This window comes from Macrobrachium nipponense, chromosome 2 (genome assembly GCF_015104395.2).
Source record: "Macrobrachium nipponense isolate FS-2020 chromosome 2, ASM1510439v2, whole genome shotgun sequence".
Classification (NCBI taxonomy): Eukaryota; Metazoa; Arthropoda; class Malacostraca; order Decapoda; family Palaemonidae; genus Macrobrachium; species Macrobrachium nipponense.
In genome coordinates this window covers 139,660,953-139,685,048 of record NC_087201.1, presented here as the reverse complement: position 1 = coordinate 139,685,048, position 24,096 = coordinate 139,660,953, and the positions used below count along the sequence as shown (strand labels likewise).

At 36.2% G+C, this 24,096-nt stretch overlaps 1 protein-coding gene across 2 annotated transcripts in view; it reads left to right on the top strand.

The window, feature by feature from the left end:
• LOC135221036 (zinc metalloproteinase nas-4-like) overlaps window positions 1-23,571 on the top strand; it is a 28,618-nt gene extending 5,047 nt beyond the window's left edge. Inside the window, exons 2-12 of one of the 2 annotated variants that reach the window (XM_064258769.1) lie at window positions 8,047-8,202; window positions 14,202-14,265; window positions 14,857-14,966; window positions 15,988-16,078; window positions 16,721-16,838; window positions 17,014-17,258; window positions 18,428-18,537; window positions 19,218-19,311; window positions 20,494-20,604; window positions 21,458-21,629; window positions 22,864-23,000. In XM_064258769.1, coding sequence (XP_064114839.1) covers window positions 8,047-8,202; window positions 14,202-14,265; window positions 14,857-14,966; window positions 15,988-16,078; window positions 16,721-16,838; window positions 17,014-17,258; window positions 18,428-18,537; window positions 19,218-19,311; window positions 20,494-20,604; window positions 21,458-21,594 — 1,236 coding nt within the window. In that variant the 3' untranslated portion in view covers window positions 21,595-21,629; window positions 22,864-23,000. Of the gene's footprint in view, window positions 1-8,046; window positions 8,203-14,201; window positions 14,266-14,856; window positions 14,967-15,987; window positions 16,079-16,720; window positions 16,839-17,013; window positions 17,259-18,427; window positions 18,538-19,217; window positions 19,312-20,493; window positions 20,605-21,457; window positions 21,630-22,863 lie in introns of both variants that reach the window. The other variant, XM_064258770.1, reaches the window with a different exon arrangement.
• The last annotated feature ends 525 nt before the right edge of the window (window positions 23,572-24,096 follow it).

The following is a 24,096-nucleotide window of genomic DNA, read 5'->3' as shown; positions in this document are numbered from 1 at the left end:
ATAGTTAACCTAAGGGGAATTTTTTAGTTTATAATTATTTCGTCCTCCCGTGGATTCTAACCAGCGGACAGAGGAGAAATCTGGACTTCAGTGACGAATCCACGAGAGTACGAAATTATTATAGACTAACAAATTCCTATTCGGTTAACATACTTGTAAATATATTAATTCCGAGGTAGAGCGAATTGGATATTAAAGGACATTTGTAGCTTAAAGCATGTATATGAATCACGGTTATGTGATATATATATATATATATATATATATATATATATATATATATAATATATATATATATAATATATACACATATTCTTTTCCTATAAATGGGGTTGTTGGCTCTATAGAGACAATGCAACGGTCGCTGTCACAGCCGTTCTTTAGTTCTTTAGATAGTAAATAGTGTATGAACCTCCTGCGCAGTGAAACTTCCACATCAGTTACTTCACACACACTGTCAAAAAGGCTCATCAACAGCATGTCGAACCTTCCTACGCAAGCTCATTCGCTTCAACCACGCAGGCTCTCTCGTGTTCTTTCCCGTATCCCTTTTTGCCATCTAGCCAACCCTTCCTAGGTCTTCCTTCACATGACGGTACCATCTCTAAACACTCATTCATCTTACCATAAAGAGAATGGAAAGGGGAAGAAAATATAAAGATACAGAGAAATGGATGAGGAATAGGAAGATACAGACAAGCAGGAAAACATTGATCACAGGTGAAAGCAGGGATAAGGGCATTTTGAAATGATGTCACAGAAATTTACGGTGAAACTGGTGTGTGTGTGTGATTTTATTTCAGTGTTTGAAGGGATGGTTGGATGCACACAATGAAGATAAATGTTTCTTTTAAGCCAGATACGACTGCATATTCAACTATTTTTCTTTAATTAGCATTTCACATCCACGCTCCGGGCCGCATTTTCCAGGGGTGTGGAAAATGCCTCCGGGCCACAGGTTCTTCATGCAGCCCAACATTAGCTTCCATAGACATTCACAGCGTCTCCCTATCATCTCATAAATTATTTACTCACAAATGCTTACACAAATGCTTGCATTCCTCCATACTAACATTCATCGCCACTATCTTCACGGCTTCCATTCAACCTCATAACATGATCTTGGACATGTTTACTCCCAACTTCCTCATGCAAATTCTAGACTTTAAACAATTTCTGCAGTTCCTCTTCATCATCTACAATACCCCATTTCGCACAAAATCGACAACAAATCATTCTCTATACACACACATATACGCACAACACGCCGATCAATATAGCTACATATATATACGTGTATATATATACCTATATATATATATAGTTACATAGATAGACGGATAGAGAGAGAAATAGATATAAAGATAGACTGAAAAGAGAGAGCAACACTACGAAACGCCAAAGTAGGTGCGTGCGTACACAGGAGCAGAGGTCATTTCCTCTTTTACCTAGATATGTATAATCATACCTACTTCCGATAGGAAAGGTTTAGCTTCACTAAAGACTATTTCGAGCTTGTTGCAGATGTTGCAGAAACCTCTACAGGTGCATGGGGGTAATATACATCTCTCTTGTTAAATATACGGTTGCAAAAACAGAGCATGTGGGTGTTTTTCCTCTATGGTGAATAACACGCCAGTTATCGTAGCTTCTTCGATTGTGAGCTTCGCTGTTTCAAGTCGTTTACCCCGTCGCCTCCTCTGTTTTTTTATTTATTTATTTATTTTTTTTTGGGGGGGGGGGTGGGGGATAAGACGAGCTTCAGGCCTCTCTGATGTAGTGATTCGAGTATCACGGTAATCTGCCTTCTAGCGATAAAAAGTTTAAAAAGTCGAGTCGGAAAGGAGTTTCAGGTCGGCATCATTAATTAAGAGAGTACTCGATTTCTTGTTGTCTCTCCTTTCCTATATATATATATATATATATATATATATATATATATATATATATATATGTATATATATACGTATATATATATATATATATATATATATATATATATATATATACATATATATATATATATATATATATATATATATATATATATATATATATATAGTATATATATATATATAGATATATATATATATATATATATATATATATGTGAGTATATATATATATATATATATATACATATATATATATATATTATATATATATATATATATATATACATACAGGAAGGTTGGGGCATCTGGAACGCCGTAGATTCAATGTAAACAGGACTGAGAAAAGCCAGTGTAGCATTATTTATTTATTATCCAAATTTTCGAGACTTTGGGTCTCATCTTTAGGGCTGTAACATATACAAAATACACAAATTAAAATAAGACTCAGTATTAATATCAATAAAAATAGAAACAATATATAACTCATATATTCTAAAACATAATAATTTAAAAAATTATAAACTAAAATAAAAATTGAAGAATGCTTAAATCTGTACCTACCGCTATTGGAGTTAACTTCAATAGCGATAGATACTGACTTAAGCATTCTTCATTTTTCATTTTAGTTTATCATTTTTTTAAATTATTATTTTTAGAATATGTAAGTATTATATTGTTCCGTTTTTATTGATATTAATACTGAGTCTTATTTTAATTTTCCTCCATCCTGTGTTTGTAAATATATATATATATATATATATATATATATATATATGTGTGTGTGTATACACACAACGCACGCACACACACACACACACACACACACACATATATATATATATATATATATATATATATATATATATATATATATATATATATCTCTTTTTGCTGAGGCTCAGATAGTTTTGGACTGCACTGTTGGTTTCGGTCCCCGTGCTAAAAATATAAGAAAAATCCCGTCGACGGTTTCCATTCAAGCTTAATCTTGCAGTAACGAAACCACATAATACTAAATATCTCTTTTCGCTCCTGGCTTTTTTGCGCGACACTGTGGTCCTTTTATAGGTCGCGCTTTATTCCTGAGGTCTGGTGCAAGTTTCAGGGAGGGACGTTCGACAATATGCTCAAAATATCCAATTTAGTGCGAGCTTTAATTAAGGGAATGGAAGCTCATAGGCGTTGCCCTTCTGTTCGGCATGTTGAGTCTTTTTTTTGGCCCTTTATATCTCTTCTCCCTTATCTGAAACCATCGAAAAAAAAAAACTTTATTTCCTACACGTTTTGACAGATTTCTATGCATTGTCCACATACAAAGTTTTTTCCTTGGCTAAAATTTTCGGGTGATTGAAAAAATTACTCTCTCTCTCTCTCTCTCTCTCTCTCTGTAATGTAACACTATAACATAAAAAATAAAGACTGGACAGGATGCAGTGGTATCAGCCGAGGTGTGACATATATGTTCATAATCTGTCTTTTATGACAAGAATTTCATTTCGTTTCCTTTTTCTCTTCTCTGCTTTACCTGATAACTACAAGTCGATCATAAATGAGAAACTTTATAAGTTATAAAGATTAATTATGTACACTTGTCATGTTGTACAAAAGTCCATATAAAAACTATTGTTGTCTCAAAGTAGTTAGAACATTGCTTGTTTTAGACGCATACAGACAGTTCATGTATAATATAAATGCGAGAAAATTTATACGATTTTATAAAATGTATATAATTATACAATTATAAAATCAACGTACTGGAACTGCCTTATATGGGAGCGCTGTGTAGCCAGTCAAAATAAGAATATGAAACTTTTTTCGAGTTTTTCCTCACGTAACAAGCACTGTTCACTCGTCCCTCTCCTGCGATTTTAAGGCAAGACAGAAAAACAGAAATCATGAGGGATGAGTTGTTTAATGGGATTAAAATCAACGACGTATTTTTGCATTATTACTGTAAATTTGAACGAAAAAGTCTATCTCTCTCGTAATGTCTGTCGCTCATTCGTTTAGTCTGTGACTTCTCGCGCCAGTCACTATTAAAGTTACCTCCATCTCCGAAGCCTCTTCATTCAAAAGTTAACGGACTTCTCGACTTGAATATCCGCCGACAACGGAAAGAGAGACATGCGCCGAGTTAGATACCGCGAAGTCTGTTCTTTCTTTCTTTTATGCTCTTATGGTACTTAGCTTGATGAATCAGTTAAAGCACCATATTCACAAGTAACCGAGAAAGTCGACAATGTTTACCATCTCTGAGGAAACGCTTGCAGAGAACGCAACACTTAAACTACTAGTTCATGATCCAGGTGGTCGCATATTTACAATCGTCTCGGGTTTGATGCTTTTAATGAAACTTAGATGGAGGCGACGTTCTTCCTGCAAAACGTCAAAGGACATCACTACCCAACAGACCTTAATTAAGGTTGTTTTTCGTCATTTATATTAAGTGAATGTGATCAACAAAATTTCTGAATCAAAATGAAACATTAATGCTAATTCGTTTAGCGCATACTCTCAGCTTTCGAGAAAATATGAATTCTTGAATGAAAGGGATGCCCTAAGTTTCGGAAATATTGGTATTTTAAAAGAGCTATCTTAAGGAATGCAGTTATTTACAATAATAGTGATGACTAACCGGAAAAACCAGTTCAAAAGACAACACGGGAAAAAGCAGAAATGTCTTACGACGTTGTGAGTCGACCAGGTGCTCGGTTCAAGACCGATATCACAAACGAGTTCTTGGGGTATCATTATCAGAAAACGAGCAATGAGAAAGAACTTATTACACCTAAACATGTAAATTCAGTGTAAAGAGAGTCATCTCTTTACAGAAGATTTAAGTAAAATGTTTTGCATACGGGAATGAGACAGCGAAAGAATCAATTATACATTAATTACTGCCTGCCTTTTCTGCGAAGCAAATCCCCTCAAAGCCAAAACATGTAATTGACAAAATAATAACATAAACCGGAATCTGAGGATAAGGGAAACCCCTTTTGCCTGTTCTTAACATCTCCCAAAAATGAATAATAATAATAATATTTTGGTAGAAGACCCTCTTTTAGGCAAATACTGTTAAAAAGGATGGCAGAATTAAGCGAGTTGATTTTATATATTGTTTTTTCTATTTTCCATACAATTCGCTTCTCAGGCTCAGCGATGTTTCTGAGTAACTGGCCAATACCAGCTATACCAGCACCAACACCAGCCCTTAAACCAAAGACGACCCTGGCCCGAACTGAACTACGCTTACGGAATAATACCGGCACTGACGACGACCCCTGCTTGACCTGGACCTGATATCCTGTTCTAATAAAAGATTCCTTCAGCATTTACAATTTTTTGAAAATTCCCAATATGAATATTGGCCAGTTACTCAGAAACATCGCTGAGCCTGAGAAGCGAATTGTAAGGAAAATAGAAAAAACATTATATAAAATCAACTCGCTTAATTCTGCCATCTTTTTTAACAATAATAATAATAATAATAATAATAATAATAATAATAATAATAATAATAATAATAATAATAATAATAATAATAATAGTGCCATACTACTGTGAGAGTATTAGGAATAAAAATTAGGTTAATTACAAAAATAAAAAGCCTTAGAGCAAAACGAAGAGTGAAAATGTGCTTAAACATTCACTGAATCCAAGTTGGTCTTGTTTAAATGCTTCTTTTATACAGATTGATCGTAAGGTTTTGCCTAATAACATCCAGACACTCTCTGCAAGTTCCCGTTTCTGTGGTCACTTACTGCAGGTCATGATGCCTTATTCCTTTGGTCAAATTTGCGCAATAATCCACACTATGTTTTCTGCAATGGTGCTAACCGACACAGACAGACTAGTAAAAATTGCGCCGAAGTTTCTTCGGCGCAATTGAGTTTTCTGTACAGCCGCTACAACGTATATTAATCAAGGCCACCAAATACAGATCTATCTTTCCTTGGTCTCTGTCACAGATACAGTCTCGGTATAATGCTGTATGAAACTTTAACCACGGCCTGTTGGTGGCCTATCCTATATCGTTGCCTGAGGCACGATTATGGCTCAATTGAACTTACTTTAAATAAATGAACATTACAGAGGCTAGAGGGCTGCAATTTGGTCTGTTTGATGATTGGAGGGTGAATTATCAACATACAAATTTGCAGCCCTCTAACCTCAGTAGTTTTGAAGATCCGAAGGGCGGACGGACAAACAAAGCCGGCACAATAGTTTTCTTTTACAGAAAACTAATAAACCAAGCCCCAAGCGTTTCCACCTTGCTGGAGGTAATCGTGGTTAAATATTCGTAGTAGCAGTAACATGATATCTTCTACTTTATTATCAGGGAACAGTCACAGAAATTTCAATAGTTCCAGCATCATGGAGGTTACTGTATGTCTTTACTGAGTGCCTCGTCAGTCTAATTTTCATGTTTGTCATTTGGTGGCGTTTGACAGACACCAACACCCAAAATTTGATTAGGCGAATTCTGACTGCTGAGACATAAGTTCTGACCTGCATAACGCAATGTTCAATATCGCTGAAAGCGAGAAGGATCACTTACTTTGCATAAAATTCATCTTCTTTCCGAGTCGTTGAAGAATAGCACTTTGTTACAATGATACTGAGGATGTGGAATGATGCAATCGTGCGGCCAACATAAGTGTTAGTGAGGGACATTGTTCGTTCTCCTTGGGAAGCACTGTCCGGTTTTTTTATTTTCCTACAACTGGGCACTTGTGTACTACATGAACTTAGTTATATGGATGAGCATTGCAAACCCTTAAGTAATACTACGCTGCTCATGCAAAAATACCTCTCGGCATTGCTTTCAATAACATCATAAACCAGGAGCTATCTTTCAGCTTCCTTGGGGACTATATTATTTCCAAACCTTCTTGTCGTTTTGGGCAGGGAAAGGGTGGGAAGTGGCGCTGCCAAATCAAACTTTCTCAATCAATTTATTTAATATTTAAAAGCACTACAGACCTAATCAATGCTAAAATAATCATTGCTAGATTTTCTTTTTATCATGTTAAAACATTTCGTAACATTTTACGCTGGGGAACGACGTAAACTTTGCTTCTGTTCTTAAACGTGGCACAGATTTTGAGCTACAGTGCCAGTTCTCTTATGACATCAACCGGTGTCCATTACAACACAGACACCTTTCAAAGCACTCAAGCATCGTCATAAGACGCCTCACCATTTGTTGGGCCCCAAAGAATCCTTCAGAGAAACGCGAAACGAAAGAAGTTATGGCGTAATATCCTATTCAATAGGAAATTTGTCTATCTATGAAATCACTTCCTTGGCAAGAATAGACTTAGGCCTCTACTCTTAAATTTTACTTTTGGTTTTTATTGGTGTGGTCGTTCTTGGTGTACATACACCCAACATTTATTATAAATACCATAATATAAATGTTTTCTGTTTCTGATATCACTCTCGAAATTGCATCTTAAAAGTGTACAATGAATCATCCATACTTAAGTACTTTAAGTATACATTTTTATTCCTATCAAAATTTTACAATAGGAAACTATATAAGCTACTACAGCTTACAGTAGTCCAGCAAAAGTTATGTAGTCGCGTTGTAACCAAGTTATGGTTGGTATCTTACAGGAAAATACTGATACGATGCTTCTACTCCTTCCCCAAGTACTGAGTTCTGGACGAAAGAAAAATGATCATTGTTGAATATCATGACAATAAGATTATAAATGCCATTCTTAAAATTGAAGTTTGTGTCTATGCACGTGTTAAAAATGTTCCCCCACCTTTCCCAATCACCTAATTGGACTTTTTTTTTTGACGAGTTATATGAAATTCCAGACTACGATCATGATCTGTGTCATTACTAAAGCCCACTGGGGTGATCTATGAGACATGACTTTAAACAAAATTTCGATTGTTGATTTCTGCAATAACTTTTGTGTAACTCCTGATACGAAATAAAACTGAATATTGCTGAAAGTTTGTCCAGACTAAAGACGTAAACATAATATCATAATAAACGGTTAAACACTGTCTCAGGCATGTTCGCAAAGGGCAGCAGCCATAACTGACCCCTTTTTCATTATCTTCCTCTGAAGCAAATATTGAACATCTATTTCAAATTACCCGTTTTCTTTAATCACCTCTTCTCTCCCCACAGAGCATCTTGACATACTTATGGGTGGCGGCGTGTTTCGCGAGCCACTGCGCGCATTGCTCTATAGCGCGATCCTCCGACCCAAACCTCCAGATCTTCGGCGAACCTCAGTTGGATCCGAGTGCCTTCGTCGACGTTCCTATGGGAAACGTCGATACGGTAAGGAAGGAGGTATCTTTGGGATCTCTTTAACAAACTGATTTTGTTGTTGGTTTGATTCAGTGTTACAGTTTTGTGTCCGAAACGAATGAGAACTTGAATCTTAATAAAAACCCACATGCAGTGTAGGGATATATGATAATCTGAGCTCATTCCTCTTAGAATGTGCAGTTAGAATAATAATATAATAATAATAATAATAATAATAATAATAATAATAATAATAATAATAATAATAACAAAATACTCATAGTAGCACGAGCCTAAAAATGGAGAAACATATCCACAGTTATTTATAGATAAATCTGTATAGATTCCGAAAGCTATCTGTACAGATTTACCTTTAAATATATGTCCATATATACATAACTTAGGGTTTGTTTCTCCAATAATAATAATAATAATAATAATAATAATAGCAATAAGTGGTACAAACACCAACCTGAAGAAAACGATCAGGCAAAGATCCTCTGGGACTATGGTGTCAGAACAGATAGGGTGATACGTGCAAATAGACCTGACGTGACGTTGATTGACAAAATCAAGAAGAAAGTATCACTCATTGATGTCGCAATACCATGGGACACCAGAGTTGAAGAGAAAGAAAGGGAAAAAATGGATAAGTATCATTACCTGAAAATAAAAATTAGAAGGATATGGGATATGCCAGTGGAAATTGTACCCATAATCATAGGAACACTAGCACGATCCCAAGATCCCTGATAAGGAATCTGGAAAAAAAAAAAAAAAAAAAAACTAAAAACTAGAGGCTGAAGTAGCTCCAGGACTCATGCAGAAGAGTGTGATCCTAGAAACGGCGCACATAGTAAGAAAATTGATGGACTCCTAAGGAGGCAGGATGCAATCCGGAACCCCATACTATAAATACCACACAGTCGAATTAGAGGACTGTGATAGAGCAAAAATTAATAATAATAATAATAATAATAATAATAATAATAATAATAATAATAATAATAATAATATAATAATAATAATAATATTATTATTATTTTTTTTTTTTTTTTTTTTCTCTATCACAGTCCTCCAATTCGACTGGGTGGTATTTATAGTGTGGGGTTCCGGGTTGCATCCTGCCTCCTTAGGAGTCCATCACTTTTCTTACTATGTGTGCCGTTTCTAGGATCACACTCTTCTGCATGAGTCCTGGGGCTACTTCAGCCTCTAGTTTTTCTAGATTCCTTTTCAGGGATCTTGGGATCGTGCCTAGTGCTCCTATGATTATGGGTACGATTTCCACTGGCATATCCCATATCCTTCTTATTTCTATTTTCAGATCTTGATACTTATCCATTTTTTCCCTCTCTTTCTCTTCAACTCTGGTGTCTCATGGTATTGCGACATCAATGAGTGATACTTTCTTCTTGACTTTGTCAATCAACGTCACGTCTGGTCTGTTTGCACGTATCACCCTATCCGTTCTGATACCAAGTCCCAGTCCAGGGGACTTTTGCGTTGGATCGTTTTTCTATTCACTCCCTCAGGTTGGTACTCGTACCACTTATTACTGCAAGGTCGCTGATGTTTCTTGCACAGGCTTCAGTGGAGGGCTTTTACCACTGAATCATGCCTCTTTTTGTACTGGTTCTGTGCAAGTGCCGGGCATTCGCTTGCTATGTGGTTTATGGTTTCATTTTTCGTATTGCACTTCCTACATATGGGAGAGATGTTATTTCCGTCTATCGTTCTTTGAACATATCTGGTTCTTAGGGCCTGATCTTGTGCCGCTGTTATCATTCCTTCAGTTTCCTTCTTTAGCTCTCCCCTCTGTAGCCATTGCCATGTGTCATCGCTGGCTAGTTCTTTAGTCTGTCTCATGTATTGTCCGTGCATTGGTTTGTTGTGCCAGTCCTCTGTTCTGTCTGTCATTCTCCTGTCTCTGTATATTTCTGGGTCTTCGTCTACTTTTATTAGTCCTTCTTCCCATGCACTCTTTAGCCACTCGTCTTCACTGGTTTTCAGATATTGCCCCAGTGCTCTGTTCTCGATGTGACGCAGTCCTCTATACTTAGTAGTCCTCTCCCTCCTTCCTTTCGTGTTATGTATAGTCCTGTCCGTATTTGCTCTTGGGTGTAGTGCTTTGTGTATTGTAATATGTTTCCTGGTTTTATGATCTATGCTGCGGAGTTCTGCCTTCGTCCATCACTCATTCCATTGCCAGTATCCGATTCCTGCACTGTATCCGATTACTGGCACTGCCCATGTGTTTATGGCTTTTATCATATTTCCGGCGTTGAGTTTTGACTTGAGTATCGCCTTGAGTCTCTGCATATATTCTTTTCCTGATCGTGTCCTTCATCTCTGATGTTTTATATGCCCCTCCTTCCATTATTCCCAGGTATTTGTATCCCCCCTCATCTATGTGTTTGATGTTGCTCCCATCTGGTAGCTTTATCCCTTCAGTTCTCGTTACTTTGCCTTTTTGTATGTTGACTAAGGCGCATTTTTCTATTCCAAACTCCATCTTGATGTCCCCAGATAACAGTTCCTTTACAGTCTGGATTAGGGTGTCTATTTCCTTGATGCTCTTACCATACAGCTTGATGTCGTCCATGAACATCAGATGGTTGATTCTGTTGCCTCTTTTCTTGAGTTGGTACCCGGCATCCAGCTTCTGTAGTACTTTTGTCATGGGAATCATGGCTACTACGAAGAGTAGTGGGGACAGTGAGTCGCCCTGGAAGATCCCTCTCCTGATATTAACCTCTGCTAGTCTTATTCCTGAGCTTGTAAGCATTGTATTCCAGTTGCGCATTGTATTTTTGAGGAAGCTGATGGTGTTTTCCTCTGCCCCATATATTTTCAGGCATTCTATTAGCCATGTGTGTGGTATCATGTCGAAGGCTTTCTTATAGTCTATCCATGCCATGCTTAGGTTGGTTTTCCTTCCCCTACTGTTCTTCATTACCATTTTGTCTATCAGGAGCTGGTCTTTTGTGCCCCTACACTTCCTTCTGCAGCCTTTCTGTTGGTGGGGTATGGTGTTTGTCTCCTCTAGGTAGTTGTATAGCCTTTCACTGATGATACCTGTTAGTAACTTCCACATTATTGGTAGGCAGGTGATAGGCCTGTAGTTACTGGCTATATTTCCCTTACTCTTGTCTTTTTGTACTAAGGATGTTCTTCCTGTGGTCATCCATTTGGGTGCATGGTGATTTGAGATACAATGCTGGAGTTGTTCTGCTATTCGTGGGTGTAGGGCCTTGAAGTTTTTGAGCCAGTATCCATGGACTTCATCGGGACCTGGGGCTTTCCAGTTTGGCATTTTCTTTAGTTGGTGTCTGACTGTGTCTGTCGTGATCTCTGTGAATCTTTGTTTTATTCTCCCTGTTTCTTATTATTATTATTATTATTAATGGTAATAATAATGACATTTTCGAAGAATCGCATGTGTTCATAACTGCGTCTTGGAAAACTTAACGTCACCAACATTTTGGCATTGAAAGCAAGCAAAACCTCAGTTGCCTGAAAATGTTATTAGTAATACTCCAGTCGTATCCTATTGATTGTTGGCAACATAAATATATATAAAAAATTGATAAAACATATAAAATGAAACAGTCACAAAGTAAACACTGTCGATTTGACATTTATGAGTAAATCTCGTCCAGAAAAATGCTATGAAGAAGGCAAAGCTAAAGTGACAGTGGAGAGGAAAACAGGTTTTTGAAAGAAAAGCATTTGCGGACATCGAAGGAGCCTAGATTGTTCAAAATATCAGTGTTTATGCTCCGTCATGTTTTCTTATATTAGTTCCCAAAACCTTGATGAAATAACAACCTTAATATTAATGGTATGAAATGAAACTTGGCACCTTTCCGTTAAACACTGACGGTGACATCGATTCTGCGAGGAGCGAGAACGACTGTCTCTCCTTTTATCGGATTCATGCTCTGCAATTTGTTGTGATGAGCTGTTTGGGTGGAGCTCCATAGCCTTTGGCAGTTGCACATGACTAATGGCGCGCAGTCCCGCTCTTGACATGGGTCTCCAGGAAACGGTTCAAATTCCTCAGCCAGAACTCTCTCTCTCTCTCTCTCTCTCTCTCGTTTTGTTTTGATCTGGTCATAACAACTCTCGATATCTGTCTTGTTTCTTTATTATTTATCTGATCATACAAACACTTGTAAACTTCTCTCTATTTTAACCTGATCGTAACAGCTCTCTCTCTCTCTCTCTCTCTCTCTCTCTCTCTCTCTCTCTCTCTCGTTTTTTTATCTGGTCACAGCAGCTCTTAATATCACTTGTTTCTCTCTCTTTTATCTATCTGATCATAGCAAGACTTTAAAACTACTCCTTATTTTTACCAGTCTCTCTCTCTCTCTCTCACACACACACACACACACACACACACACACACCTCTGTGTATAAGGTTTTAATTGGCTATGACTATAACTATCACTTCACTGGTATCTTCGTTATATTAATTCTTGCTATTTTTCACATTTTTCCTTAAATGAGTGCATTCCCGAATTTCCGGAGTTCTCGTAAAATCTATTTTCTTCGACTATCTTCATCACCTGTTTTGCTTTAAATTTATTTGTTTTTCTTTCGTTGATGTCTTATCAAAAACATGCAGATGTAGCAATATATCAATAAGATAGAAAAATAACTGCTTTCTGTGATGATTCGGCATGCAAGCATAACCCATTAGTCTATGATAAGTGGTAATTCCTACAAAGTAATTCCTACAAAGACACTTTGTAGGAATTTCTTGGTTCCCTTGACTGGAGAATTTTCGGATGTGGACCCACGTATATTAATGCTTCAGTTTCGGCAGATCATTCTACCTTTCGCTATAACGAAAGCCTCCATTTATTAAAGGAATTTGATAGCTTCCATTTTACATATACATTTTTCTTGTCACTGAGAAATTGCTATTGATTTGCAGATTGGTTAAAACTTTATTTTGAAGATAGTGTAAGAGTCGCATTCAGCAATAAACAAATTAACTGTATATAATTAAGAGAGAGAGAGAGAGAGAGAGAGAGAGAGAGAGAGAGAGACTGCTGTGGGTACATGCATGCAACTCTTATTCTGAAATGTTGTTGGAGTACGGCACCACCACCCGTATATTAGCATCCTCACAACCTGAGTGCTGATATGATCTATGGCCGCTAATTGCTCGATGACAGATAGATTCCGATTCGTGTGGCATTGTTTCAGAACTCTCTCTCTCTCTCTCTCTCTCTCTCTCAACATCATATATACATATATATATTATATATATCATATGTATAATTATTATATTATATATATATATATATATATATATATATATAAATACGTATATATCTACATACAAATATATAATTATAGGATATATTATATATATATATATATATTATATATATATATATATATATATATAAATTGAATCCTTCTTATGTACCTACATCGTGTAAGATATTCTGAAATCTGCTTATCTTACATCAATAGACTGGTACCAAATTTGGCAGCACACTGGTTTCATTCCACTTTCCTGTCCTGAATTCGCTGTCACTGTTGTTACTTTCTCTCTAGTTAATTCGGGAACTTGTCAGCTTCGTCTTCTGTTTAGACGCTCAATACCTTTTTATCTGGTTTGTATGAGTGAACCATTTTCGCCTTTCCTTGCATTATTACTTAATTTGTTTGACAGCCTTAGTCACGTTGGGTGTCTTGATTTTCTAGCATATAAGTTTTGATCATTATTTTTGGTTAGACTTGATTTCCTCAATTCGCAGAATGGGATGCGTTCAAAGTGTTAAAACGTTCAATCGCCTAATTTCTCGTCTTCATTAACTTTGAACACTAACCGTGTTGCTAGTGACAACTATCGTTGTTATTGTTTAAAAGTTACAATATATAATGCTGGAGTAAACAAGTAGGATTATTCTTAGTAACGGTATGTTAACCCACAGACAACTATTTATTCGTATGTGTGTGTGTGTATGTACACACAACGGTCAACTGATTCTGAATGATTTTTTTACAGATGGAGAATGACATCCCTGGTGATCCGATTGGAGCCCATGACTTTGAAATTGCCGTTCACATGTGTAAGTAGTTTTCACTCCTACTTCTACAACAATGACATTCTCAATAATCTCGACTCTTAATTCTATAACAATTACAATCTCTATAGTTTCTACTCCTAATTCTATAACAACTACGATGTCAATGGTCTCTACTCCTAATTCTATAACAATTACAACCTCAATAGTTTCTACTCCTAATTCTACAACAATTGCATTCTCAATATTCTGCAAGAATTACAATCTCAATATTTTCTAATCCTGATTCAATAACAATTACGATCTCGATAGTTTCTACTCCTAATTCTATACCAATTACAATCATAATAGTTTCTAATCCTAATTCTATAACAATTACGATCCCAATACTTTCTATCCCTAATTCTATAACAATTACGATCTCAATAGTTTCTATTCCTAATTCTATAACAATTACGATCTCAACACTTTCTACTCGTAATTCTGTAACAATTACGATCCCAATAGTTTCTACTCCTAATTCTTAACAATTTTAATCTCAACTCAATAGTGGAATGTGTGTGTGTGTGTGTGTGTGAGTGCGTTTAAAATAAATTTCCTTCACTTTTGTACCATATGGTTTGCAACTACCCACAGCTCACCCTTCGCTGGACACCAAACACCAAGCTGACCCCATCGAGCTGGCAGGTCTCTACCAGGGAGACATCATCCTGAATATGAACGACTCCATCAGCAACGATGGGATGGTAAGGTGTCCAAAATCCTTTTGCGTCTGACGTCCCATTTGTACATAAACCATTTCTGTGCAAGGGATGAAAATTGGAATTTTATTTAATTACAGTTATGGAAAAGGCCAAGAGAAGTATATTTACGGACATTACGGTGCCCTCGTTTAAGTGCAGTGCCTAACAATTTTAAAGACATTTTCTTGGAAACAAAAGCAAAATTCTAAATATTTATCTATTTTTTTTCATTTAGGGAAGTTTTAAATGTAACGTTATATAATCATCATTACGACATGGAAACCAAATTCTTAACTACTACCTACTTACATGTAAATTTTTTTTTATTATGGAACTGATAGTAAACTAACAAGATATGTTCAATTGAGTCTTTGCACGGCTAAACCTTCTGAGAAACCAAGAGCCTCGTAGACACTGGGAATAATGGCAGCGGCAAGACAGTAATGTAGTGCAGCATATGACAGTCATGAGCAACTGAACTAATACGAGAGAAAGAGAGAAGTTAACTTTCCATAAACTTATATTTACATCAAAGTCTCCTTAAAGAGTACGGTAAATCTAACATATAGCGATCATGGAAAGTTGTACAAAACTTTTCCTGACAGAAGCATGTACAATATATTATGGAAAAAACAGAAACCAGTCAACAATTCCAAACGCAAGCGTCTTTCTACATCAAACACTTCAGCCCATGTTAACAGTCAGGCCACACTGCAGCTCATTAGAACCATGACTGGGCGTTTGAAAATAATTAGTGACATCATAGGGCAAATCATCATAAGCTGAAAAATTCCAAAAACAAATTCATAGTAATCCCACTTGCAATAAGATTTTTCGATACATTAGATTGCATTGCTTTACAGAAAGTTACAGTATCGAATTAGCCTATGACAAGCGCAAACTATTTGCGATACATCCGAGATAGCATGCAATTTTGTATTGCAATAGTATTCTCGACCTAGAGTTATCAACAGTACAATTATTTACTCTTTTTAAATATATTTTTCAACATCTTCATTTTCAGGGAGGTCCCGCAAATATTAGAAACGCTGTTGTCGAGATGAGCAAATTGTGGCCGAAGGGCATTATTCCCTACGTCGTGTCTTCTTCATACAGTAAGTACAGTGGATGTGGCCTAATTGAATGGTTAGGTCTTTCGTCCCCTATTGCCAGTAGTATCTCCCATATTCTAGATCATTCAGCTGATCTAATCTGTCTGACTAGCGGCTGTATCGACGACTTCCTAATTCGACTCAAGAACCAAAGGCATGATTAGCGAAAGTTAGGTCTGTACCTGATTCACCTAAATGCCAAATTCAGGTATAAAATGAACACTCAGCCTGTTCATACTGGAATAACATTCCTTTCTGTAACGATTGAATCAGAAACTACCTCCAAATTACCTCGGCCGTTTCCCTAATTTCTTCAGCTGGTTTCATCTTACTTGCATTCTCTTCTGTTCTGATATCACAGTTATTCTGTATTGCATCAATAATTAGAGAATACATTTATTTACCTGCGATTTAAAATCTCTCTTCCCAATACCTCCAGGTTTTTAATGATATTTCAGGACCAGAGCATTATATATATATATATATATATATATATATATTATATATATATATATATATATATATATATAATGTGTGTGTATACATATATATAATCGTGTGCAATACTAAGAACTTGAAGAAAAAAGTTTTTTGTTAATAAGGGCAAAGGCTCCTATCCTTCAACTAAAAAATTCTGTATTGCAGATAATTTCGAGCGAGCAACCATAGCCATGGCTCTAAAGGAATACCAAGGGCAAACCTGCCTCAAATTTGTGCCCAGGACAGTCGAAAGAGACTACATTCACATACTCAAGGGCGATGGGTAAGTAATGTTTGACTTCTGCGTGTTTGTCTTCATTTCTCTACAGAAAAGAATAAGGGGGCATTTAGCTGACCTGTGACCTAACTTCGCCCACAACCTTTGAAAAGCAAAGGTCTCGCACCCTGCCCCTGCCATGATGCAAATCTTGACCTGAATTTCCATTCCCTTTCGTCAGGTGCTCTAGCTCCGTGGGACGCCAAGGCGGTGCCCAGAAGGTTTCTCTAGGGCCCGGTTGCCTGTACGTGGGCATCGTCATGCACGAACTGATGCACGCGGCCGGGTTCTGGCACGAGCAGTCACGCGGGGATCGCGACAACTACATCACGATCAACAGACCCAACATCCAAGATGGAATGTGGTACAACTTCGAGAAATCTTCTTGGGATAAAATACAAACTCTGGGAGTGGAGTACGACCTCGGTGAGTTTCTCCTCTTGATAACAAACGAAAATATCAGTGGTATTTTACTGTTTAAAATATCAAGACCAGCTTTTCGACTATTAAAATTAATATGTCTCTTCTAAAGTATCTCCAGGTTTATTTTGATAAGATTCAGCAGCACAGCTTCATATGTCATTTATGCACCTATTTTTACTCTCCGGTAATTCAAATATTGTTGCCATATATTTTTGGTCCGAATTCAGACAGTATATCCGGACTGCATATTTCCTCTGCTTCTGCTATTTTTGGCTAAAATTTATTAAATTTTTTTTCCTTTGGGGGACTACGGCGTTCTCACGGATTCTAAAACGGACAAGCGACAAATAACAGTTAGAATGGAGAATAAAACCGTTTCTAGGTTGGCTCACATTTGAACAATATGGATATTGAATTACTGCAATATGAATCTGGGCTTATTATAATATTAATAAAAATAAACCTCTTCTTCTTTTAACCCCCAGCCATGGGGGTTAAAGAACTTAAAAATAATCTTAAGTCAGAGTAAGGTTATGAGGGTAGTTGGAAACCATGAAGATAGACCACGTTAGACCAATGAATGTTATTTTAGGAATAAATGTAAAGCATGGGAGGTAAAAGAATCGTTGAGAAAGCTTTGTAAGAATACAGAAATGTCAATGGAAACTTAAAAGGCTATTGAACCAACTCAACTCTTAAAAGTGTTGTCTGAATGTCGAATGCAGATGAGAGGAAAAATATCGAAGTTGATGATAAAAACTGTCTGCTTAGGAGAAGAAGGACAGATGTAAATGTTCATTATGCCTGGCAACAGAAAACAAATATATAAATAGATAACAGATTAACGGAGCAAACAAATCTATAAATCCCTAAATAAAAGAGGACAAGATGCCATTAAGTTTCCAGAATTCCCTTGTGTCTTGTACTCAGTAGACTTTGCACACTGATAAGATCTGCAACAGCATAGAATAAAATACGTTGAAGGCCGATTATTAGCATTATTTGCTGTAGGTGGATCGTGTAATCATGAGATGGTCATTGTTTTACGGGAGAGAAATCTACATTAACAATAAGATGACAAACATGGCTATCATTGAACCAAGTGAGAAACCATTTGGTGTCTTATCATTAACTATAAAACTGCTATCATCTTTTTTCTCTTTCATCAACAGGTTCTATAATGCATTATGGGCCCTACGCATTTGCCAAAGATCGCACGCGTCCTACTATCATTCCTCGAGTCACAGGAGCTGAAATCGGCCAGAGAAGGGGCTTCTCCAAGGTAAGGAGCAGTTTTATGGTTGAAACGGCATACACACATATGCATGCACGTACGTTACTGGATACACATACTCTGAGAAAATTAAGTTTCACAGATACAATATCCATTTAACTTTTTCTTTTAGGAAAAGTTAAGAAATATCGATTAAAAGCGTGTCTACTGAGAAATAAATCAGGAAAATTATCGACTATAATTGACATGCTACTTTAGTGTTTCGTTAAGTACATTAAAAACTATACAAAGTAATCCTTAAGAATGGCTATAAGTACGATACCTAGTAGTCTATGATTTACTAACCTCATTTGAATTACATGTACATATTATCATACCATAAAAAATATGACTATAATAAAGAAATCATCCTCCAAAAAAGAAATGAAATATCTATTTTCCTGTTAAGACTACTAATGTCCAAAATTCCACTTTTGTTTATCCAAAACTTATGCTCTCAGATGTTTGTTTTTGATTTCTTCATCCTAAGTCATTAAATCATTTTTTTAATGGTTCAATCTGACTGTCTACCTGCTTTCGGTATTCATGAGTATATAAACAATACAAATCAAATATATATATATATATATTATATATATATATATATTTATATACATATATATATATTGCAAACTACGAGTACGATACACTCTTAGTTACTCTCTGTGTTCTACCTACGATTCTTGCAGAAGGATATTCAGAAACTTCAGCTACTATATAACTGCTCAAACACTACAGCAGAGGAAAACACATTGAATGAGACTCTCACCACAATTGTCCCAGGTAAGAAAACTTGAGAAATCTCTCTCTCTCTCTCTCTCTCCTTTGAATCTTACATATGAAGACGAGGACATATTCATCAAAGTTTAAAGAGAAATGGTTACATTAGCTATATACGTATGTATGTATGTGTATATATATATATATATATATATATATATATATATATATATATATATATATATATATATATATATATATATATATATATATATATATATATACACAATATATATATATGATATATATGTCTGCTTGTATGTATATATACATACATAATATATATATATATATATATATATATATATATATATATATTATACATAATAATATATAATATATACAGAGAGAGAGAGAGAGAGAGAGAGAGAGAGAGAGAGAGAGAGAGAGAGAGAGAGAGAGAGAGAGAGAGAGAGAGAGAGAACTCAATAATCAATTGAATTTTCAAATTTTCCTTCACTCCTCAAGATTTATGTAGGAAAACTTACATTTGGGTTCACTTCTCCTTTATAAGGCTACCCTCTTTATTTATTTATTTATTTATTTTTTTTTTTACTTTTCTTCGACTACTCTTTTAGTCATTGTTCCCGTGAGCTTGACATCATGCCACCACCACTCTATAAACTTTGCATGACCAAGAAGTCTGTTCACCTCGAAAATTTGATCCTAATCTTTGAATGTTTCTTTAAGTAAATATTATGGTGCACAGGTACCTTAGATAAATGTGAAATTAGTCTCGATGTAAATAAGAATAATTCTGTGAGTCCGTTGCTTTATTATTTCTACATTTTAATTTTGGCTTCGTTACATAATATCAGAGGTAAAAAATTTCAAGATTACTGCTGCTTCTATAACTAATGCTGTTGATAAGGCACGACTGCAATTTATCAATGACATCAAGATTAGCATGAATGACGAGGTTTATGGTAGACCCTCTCTTCAACCAGTCCTATTAAATAAGATGACTGCATAATTAGAATGAAATTCATATTGCGCTTTATAATTCTTTTCTCTTTCACGTCAATATTGGACAGTAATTGGCCAATAGTTATATCTTGGCCAAGAGAAAACAATTAAAAGGAAGATTGGGAAGACTCATTATAAAATTAACTCTAATTATGGAGCCATCCTATTCAACAACAACAACACAAATCAAAACTTAATTTATTTCACTTTTAATCGCAGAGGTTTGTAAGGACAGCAACAAGTTCTGCAAGACGTGGGCCGGCACAGGCGAGTGCGAGAATAATCCAGTCTGGATGGGAGCCAACTGCAAGAAGGCCTGCAACTTATGCGGTGAGTTAACGATGAGACAGGTAGCCTGTGCGAGGAGGAAGGGATAGAAAGCTGGACAGGGGACAGTGATAATTAGGATGGAGAGAAAAGGAAGTGTAGTGAAAGGGAAAAGAATGGAGGGCGGTCGTTTGCCTTCTGACCTACAGTGTGCCTTAGGTGTTAGGCTGTAGATTCTTTTTGAAATGTCTTCTCGGCATCCAGCTGCACTGGTTTCTGCCTTTTCACTCTCATTCGTTGTTCTTCGTCTCATTTCCCCAAAGGTGTCTAGCTTCTCTAACTTTGCGGTTTTTCTCATTGCTATTTCTCTTTTTAAAAGCTATTTTTCTCGGGTAGCACTATGAGTCTACAAATGAAACTGAATAGTCTAGTTTGATCAATTTGCTATTAGAGTTATTAACCATTAAAGACTTTTTTTGTCGCATGCATTTTTGCTTATTAATAAGTACCTTCTTAATACAGAAACACTTCAGTTTATTTGACTTCAACATCTTGAAGTGAATGTTAAGTGTATTTTACAGATTAGGTTAGGCTAGAAATGAAATTGACCAACTGTTAGTTGTGGGATAACCTACCAAGAAAGACAAATTTTAAACAGTACTGGTGTAAGGAGGCTTCAATAATTTTTTGTTCCCCTGGCTTCAGTCACTGCTTCTGCCCCTTAACAAAGGGGCCTTCGGGCTTTCAAGTAATCTACTAATATCTTCACGTTTACACATTGCATTAACCCCTTGACACATCCAATATTCCATTTTGAAATACCCACACTAGAATTCGTGAATTTCGATGAATAAAGAACAGCCTCTTCAACGGCACCTCATGATGACAGACTGTTGACAATTTCCTGGTGCCTCAGGTAAAGACTGCCATGACGACAACGAGTACTGCGCTGTGTGGAGCAAATCGGGAGAATGTGGTACCAACCCTTCCTATATGCAGGTCTTCTGTAAGTTCTCCTGCGGATACTGTCAAGAGACAGGTGGGGCTCTCTAAGACTCAGTACACTTTCCAGCACCTTCAGCCTACAGGTAAATTCACAACACTTCGTAGCACTCGTTTTGTGTAAACTTGTGTTTGTGAGTTTCTGATCTTCTGGTGAAGTGCTTCGTGTTTATTTCCAAATTATATTTGTCACGCTCGTGGGGTGTAGCGGTACGATCAAGTAGATACTATGGCTGATAGTTTTGCCTTTCTAAAGTTCTCTGGAAATGTTATGCACAAGTCGAATCAGCAACGAATCAGCTCTTTCAGAACTCGGTAATAGGTAGTTTTTTGCTCTTATGAAGGCATCGTAACGGCAAATGAACGTTTAGCTTAAAGTTATTTTCAAGCACTTGAGCATGACGAAGATTCCGACTCCGACTTTGATGTCTAGAAATTTTCTCACCAGTAGGGCGCCCTAAAGACGAGAACTCGCAAAGCTTCAAGTTAAACCATCAGAGAGTGAACAGCATTTAAATGTGAATTTATTTCAAAAATAAATCTTATATGGGATGAAATGATCCTCCTTCTAGATGTCACAGTTGTCTACATGATTTTGAAATTTGTCAAATTAATTCTTAGCTCAAAATCTCGTCATTCATGAATATTCTAATGACATTAGCGTAGTCTGTAAAAGCCAAGAACATTTCTTTTTATTAGAAGTTGCTATGCTTTTATTACTTGATATTTCATGACAAATAACTTGTGGAAGATCGTTTTTATACTAAGAATCTTATATCTCTCTCTTGCAACTGGCTCAAATACGCCTTCTGATTTAAAGGTGCAATAGTTCCTTTTGACCTGTACAGTGCTGTTGCTTATATGCTTCCTAACACAGCAGTGTAAACGGTTTCGAACTGCTCTTCATTATCCACGCTTTCAAGCAGCTGTTTTGCACCTTATGCTTAACAGCAATTATAAATAACTCTTTGGTGCCCTCTGCAATGTATATAACTTCAAAATGTGTTTCATCGATGACACCTTCCAACTGAAATGGTGATCAGCTGTTGTAATTATTTTTATCGTAATTATTTTTATCATAATTGTGAAATATCTCTTTACATCACTATCAAATTATTTTTATGCATTCTTCTTACAGTCTTTTATTTAAAGCTGTTCAGGAACTCATTGAAGCTCAGTTCGCAGACACGACGCGACGGAAGGAAATGCCACTCCTTCTGTTTTGGGCAGACCTACAAAACAGGCAGTCTGCAGTCTGGTAATACATCATTAATATGCTGTTCTCAAATCATTTATAATGACACGGTTTTCTTATTTCAGAAACTGTTGCAACTGCCTGCGAAGACAAACACAGATACTGTAAGTCATGGGCCAAATCAGGAGAATGTCAAGCGAACCCTGCTTACATGCGGAGATACTGCAAGAAATCCTGTAAAAAGTGTTAATTCATGTCAAGTTTCCCTGTCTTGACTGAACCCTCTGTGAAAACGAAAGCTGAAACTCTTCCTCATTAAAATTTGTCCTTGGATCACTATTAACGAGTGTCACACTTTTCTTTTTTCATCATGATGGGGATGCAAACAAATTTGCTGATTGTAAAGAATTTGTCAATTTCTTAGCATATGAGAGACGGGGAAAAGGGTTTGGCGTAACAGTAAATGTAAGTCTTTGTAGGATATCCCTTCTTTTGACCTACCTAATGCATCTACCTCACTTCATCCAATTCCATCATTGTCTTTTCCTTCTACTGGTAAGAAAAGCATATAACAAACGAGCCTGAGCTGTCATGATTTGGCATGACTTTTAGAGAACAACAACATAAAATAGCTGACTACTGTAACTGCAGTGGAAACTGTTGCGCAAGATTTTTTAACTCCATACGCATTTCTGAGAAACATTAAACCATTGTTTTTTGCCTTTGTTTAGGTAGCAATTGATACAAGCCAAACGAATACAAACCTAATGAAAGCACGGAATTTGATTGCTGAGAAAACTGGGAAGTAGTAGTTTATGTGTCATAAACAGGAAACTTTGATATGTTATTATTATTATTATTATTATTATTATTATTATTTATTATTATTATTATTATCATTATTATTAAAATAGTTTAACCAGACCGCTGAGCTTATCAACAGTCTCACAGGGCTGGGCCGAAGGATTAAAATGAAATGGGGCACCGGGTCAAGGTCATTGGCCAAGTATGAGGACTAAATGATGAATGAAATTTAAAAAATAAATATGCAAAAAGGCATATACTTCAGCACTGAACACACACACACACACACACATTAAATACATTTACTCACGTTTCCATCTGCACAGTTAGAAAAAATCTAACGATAAATTTCAGAATGAGTTGTCATTTTTAAAATTCGTACTTTTTATTTATAAACGCCCCATGGGCTTTTGTATTTTCATAAATTACTTTCTTTAATATATCTATTAATTTACAGCTCGTCGTGAATATTAAAATTCGAACAATTGAAAATGTTGCAGATTCTGATAAAATTTCACCGACAGATCTATGTCCGCAAATTGACAACCGTTGTT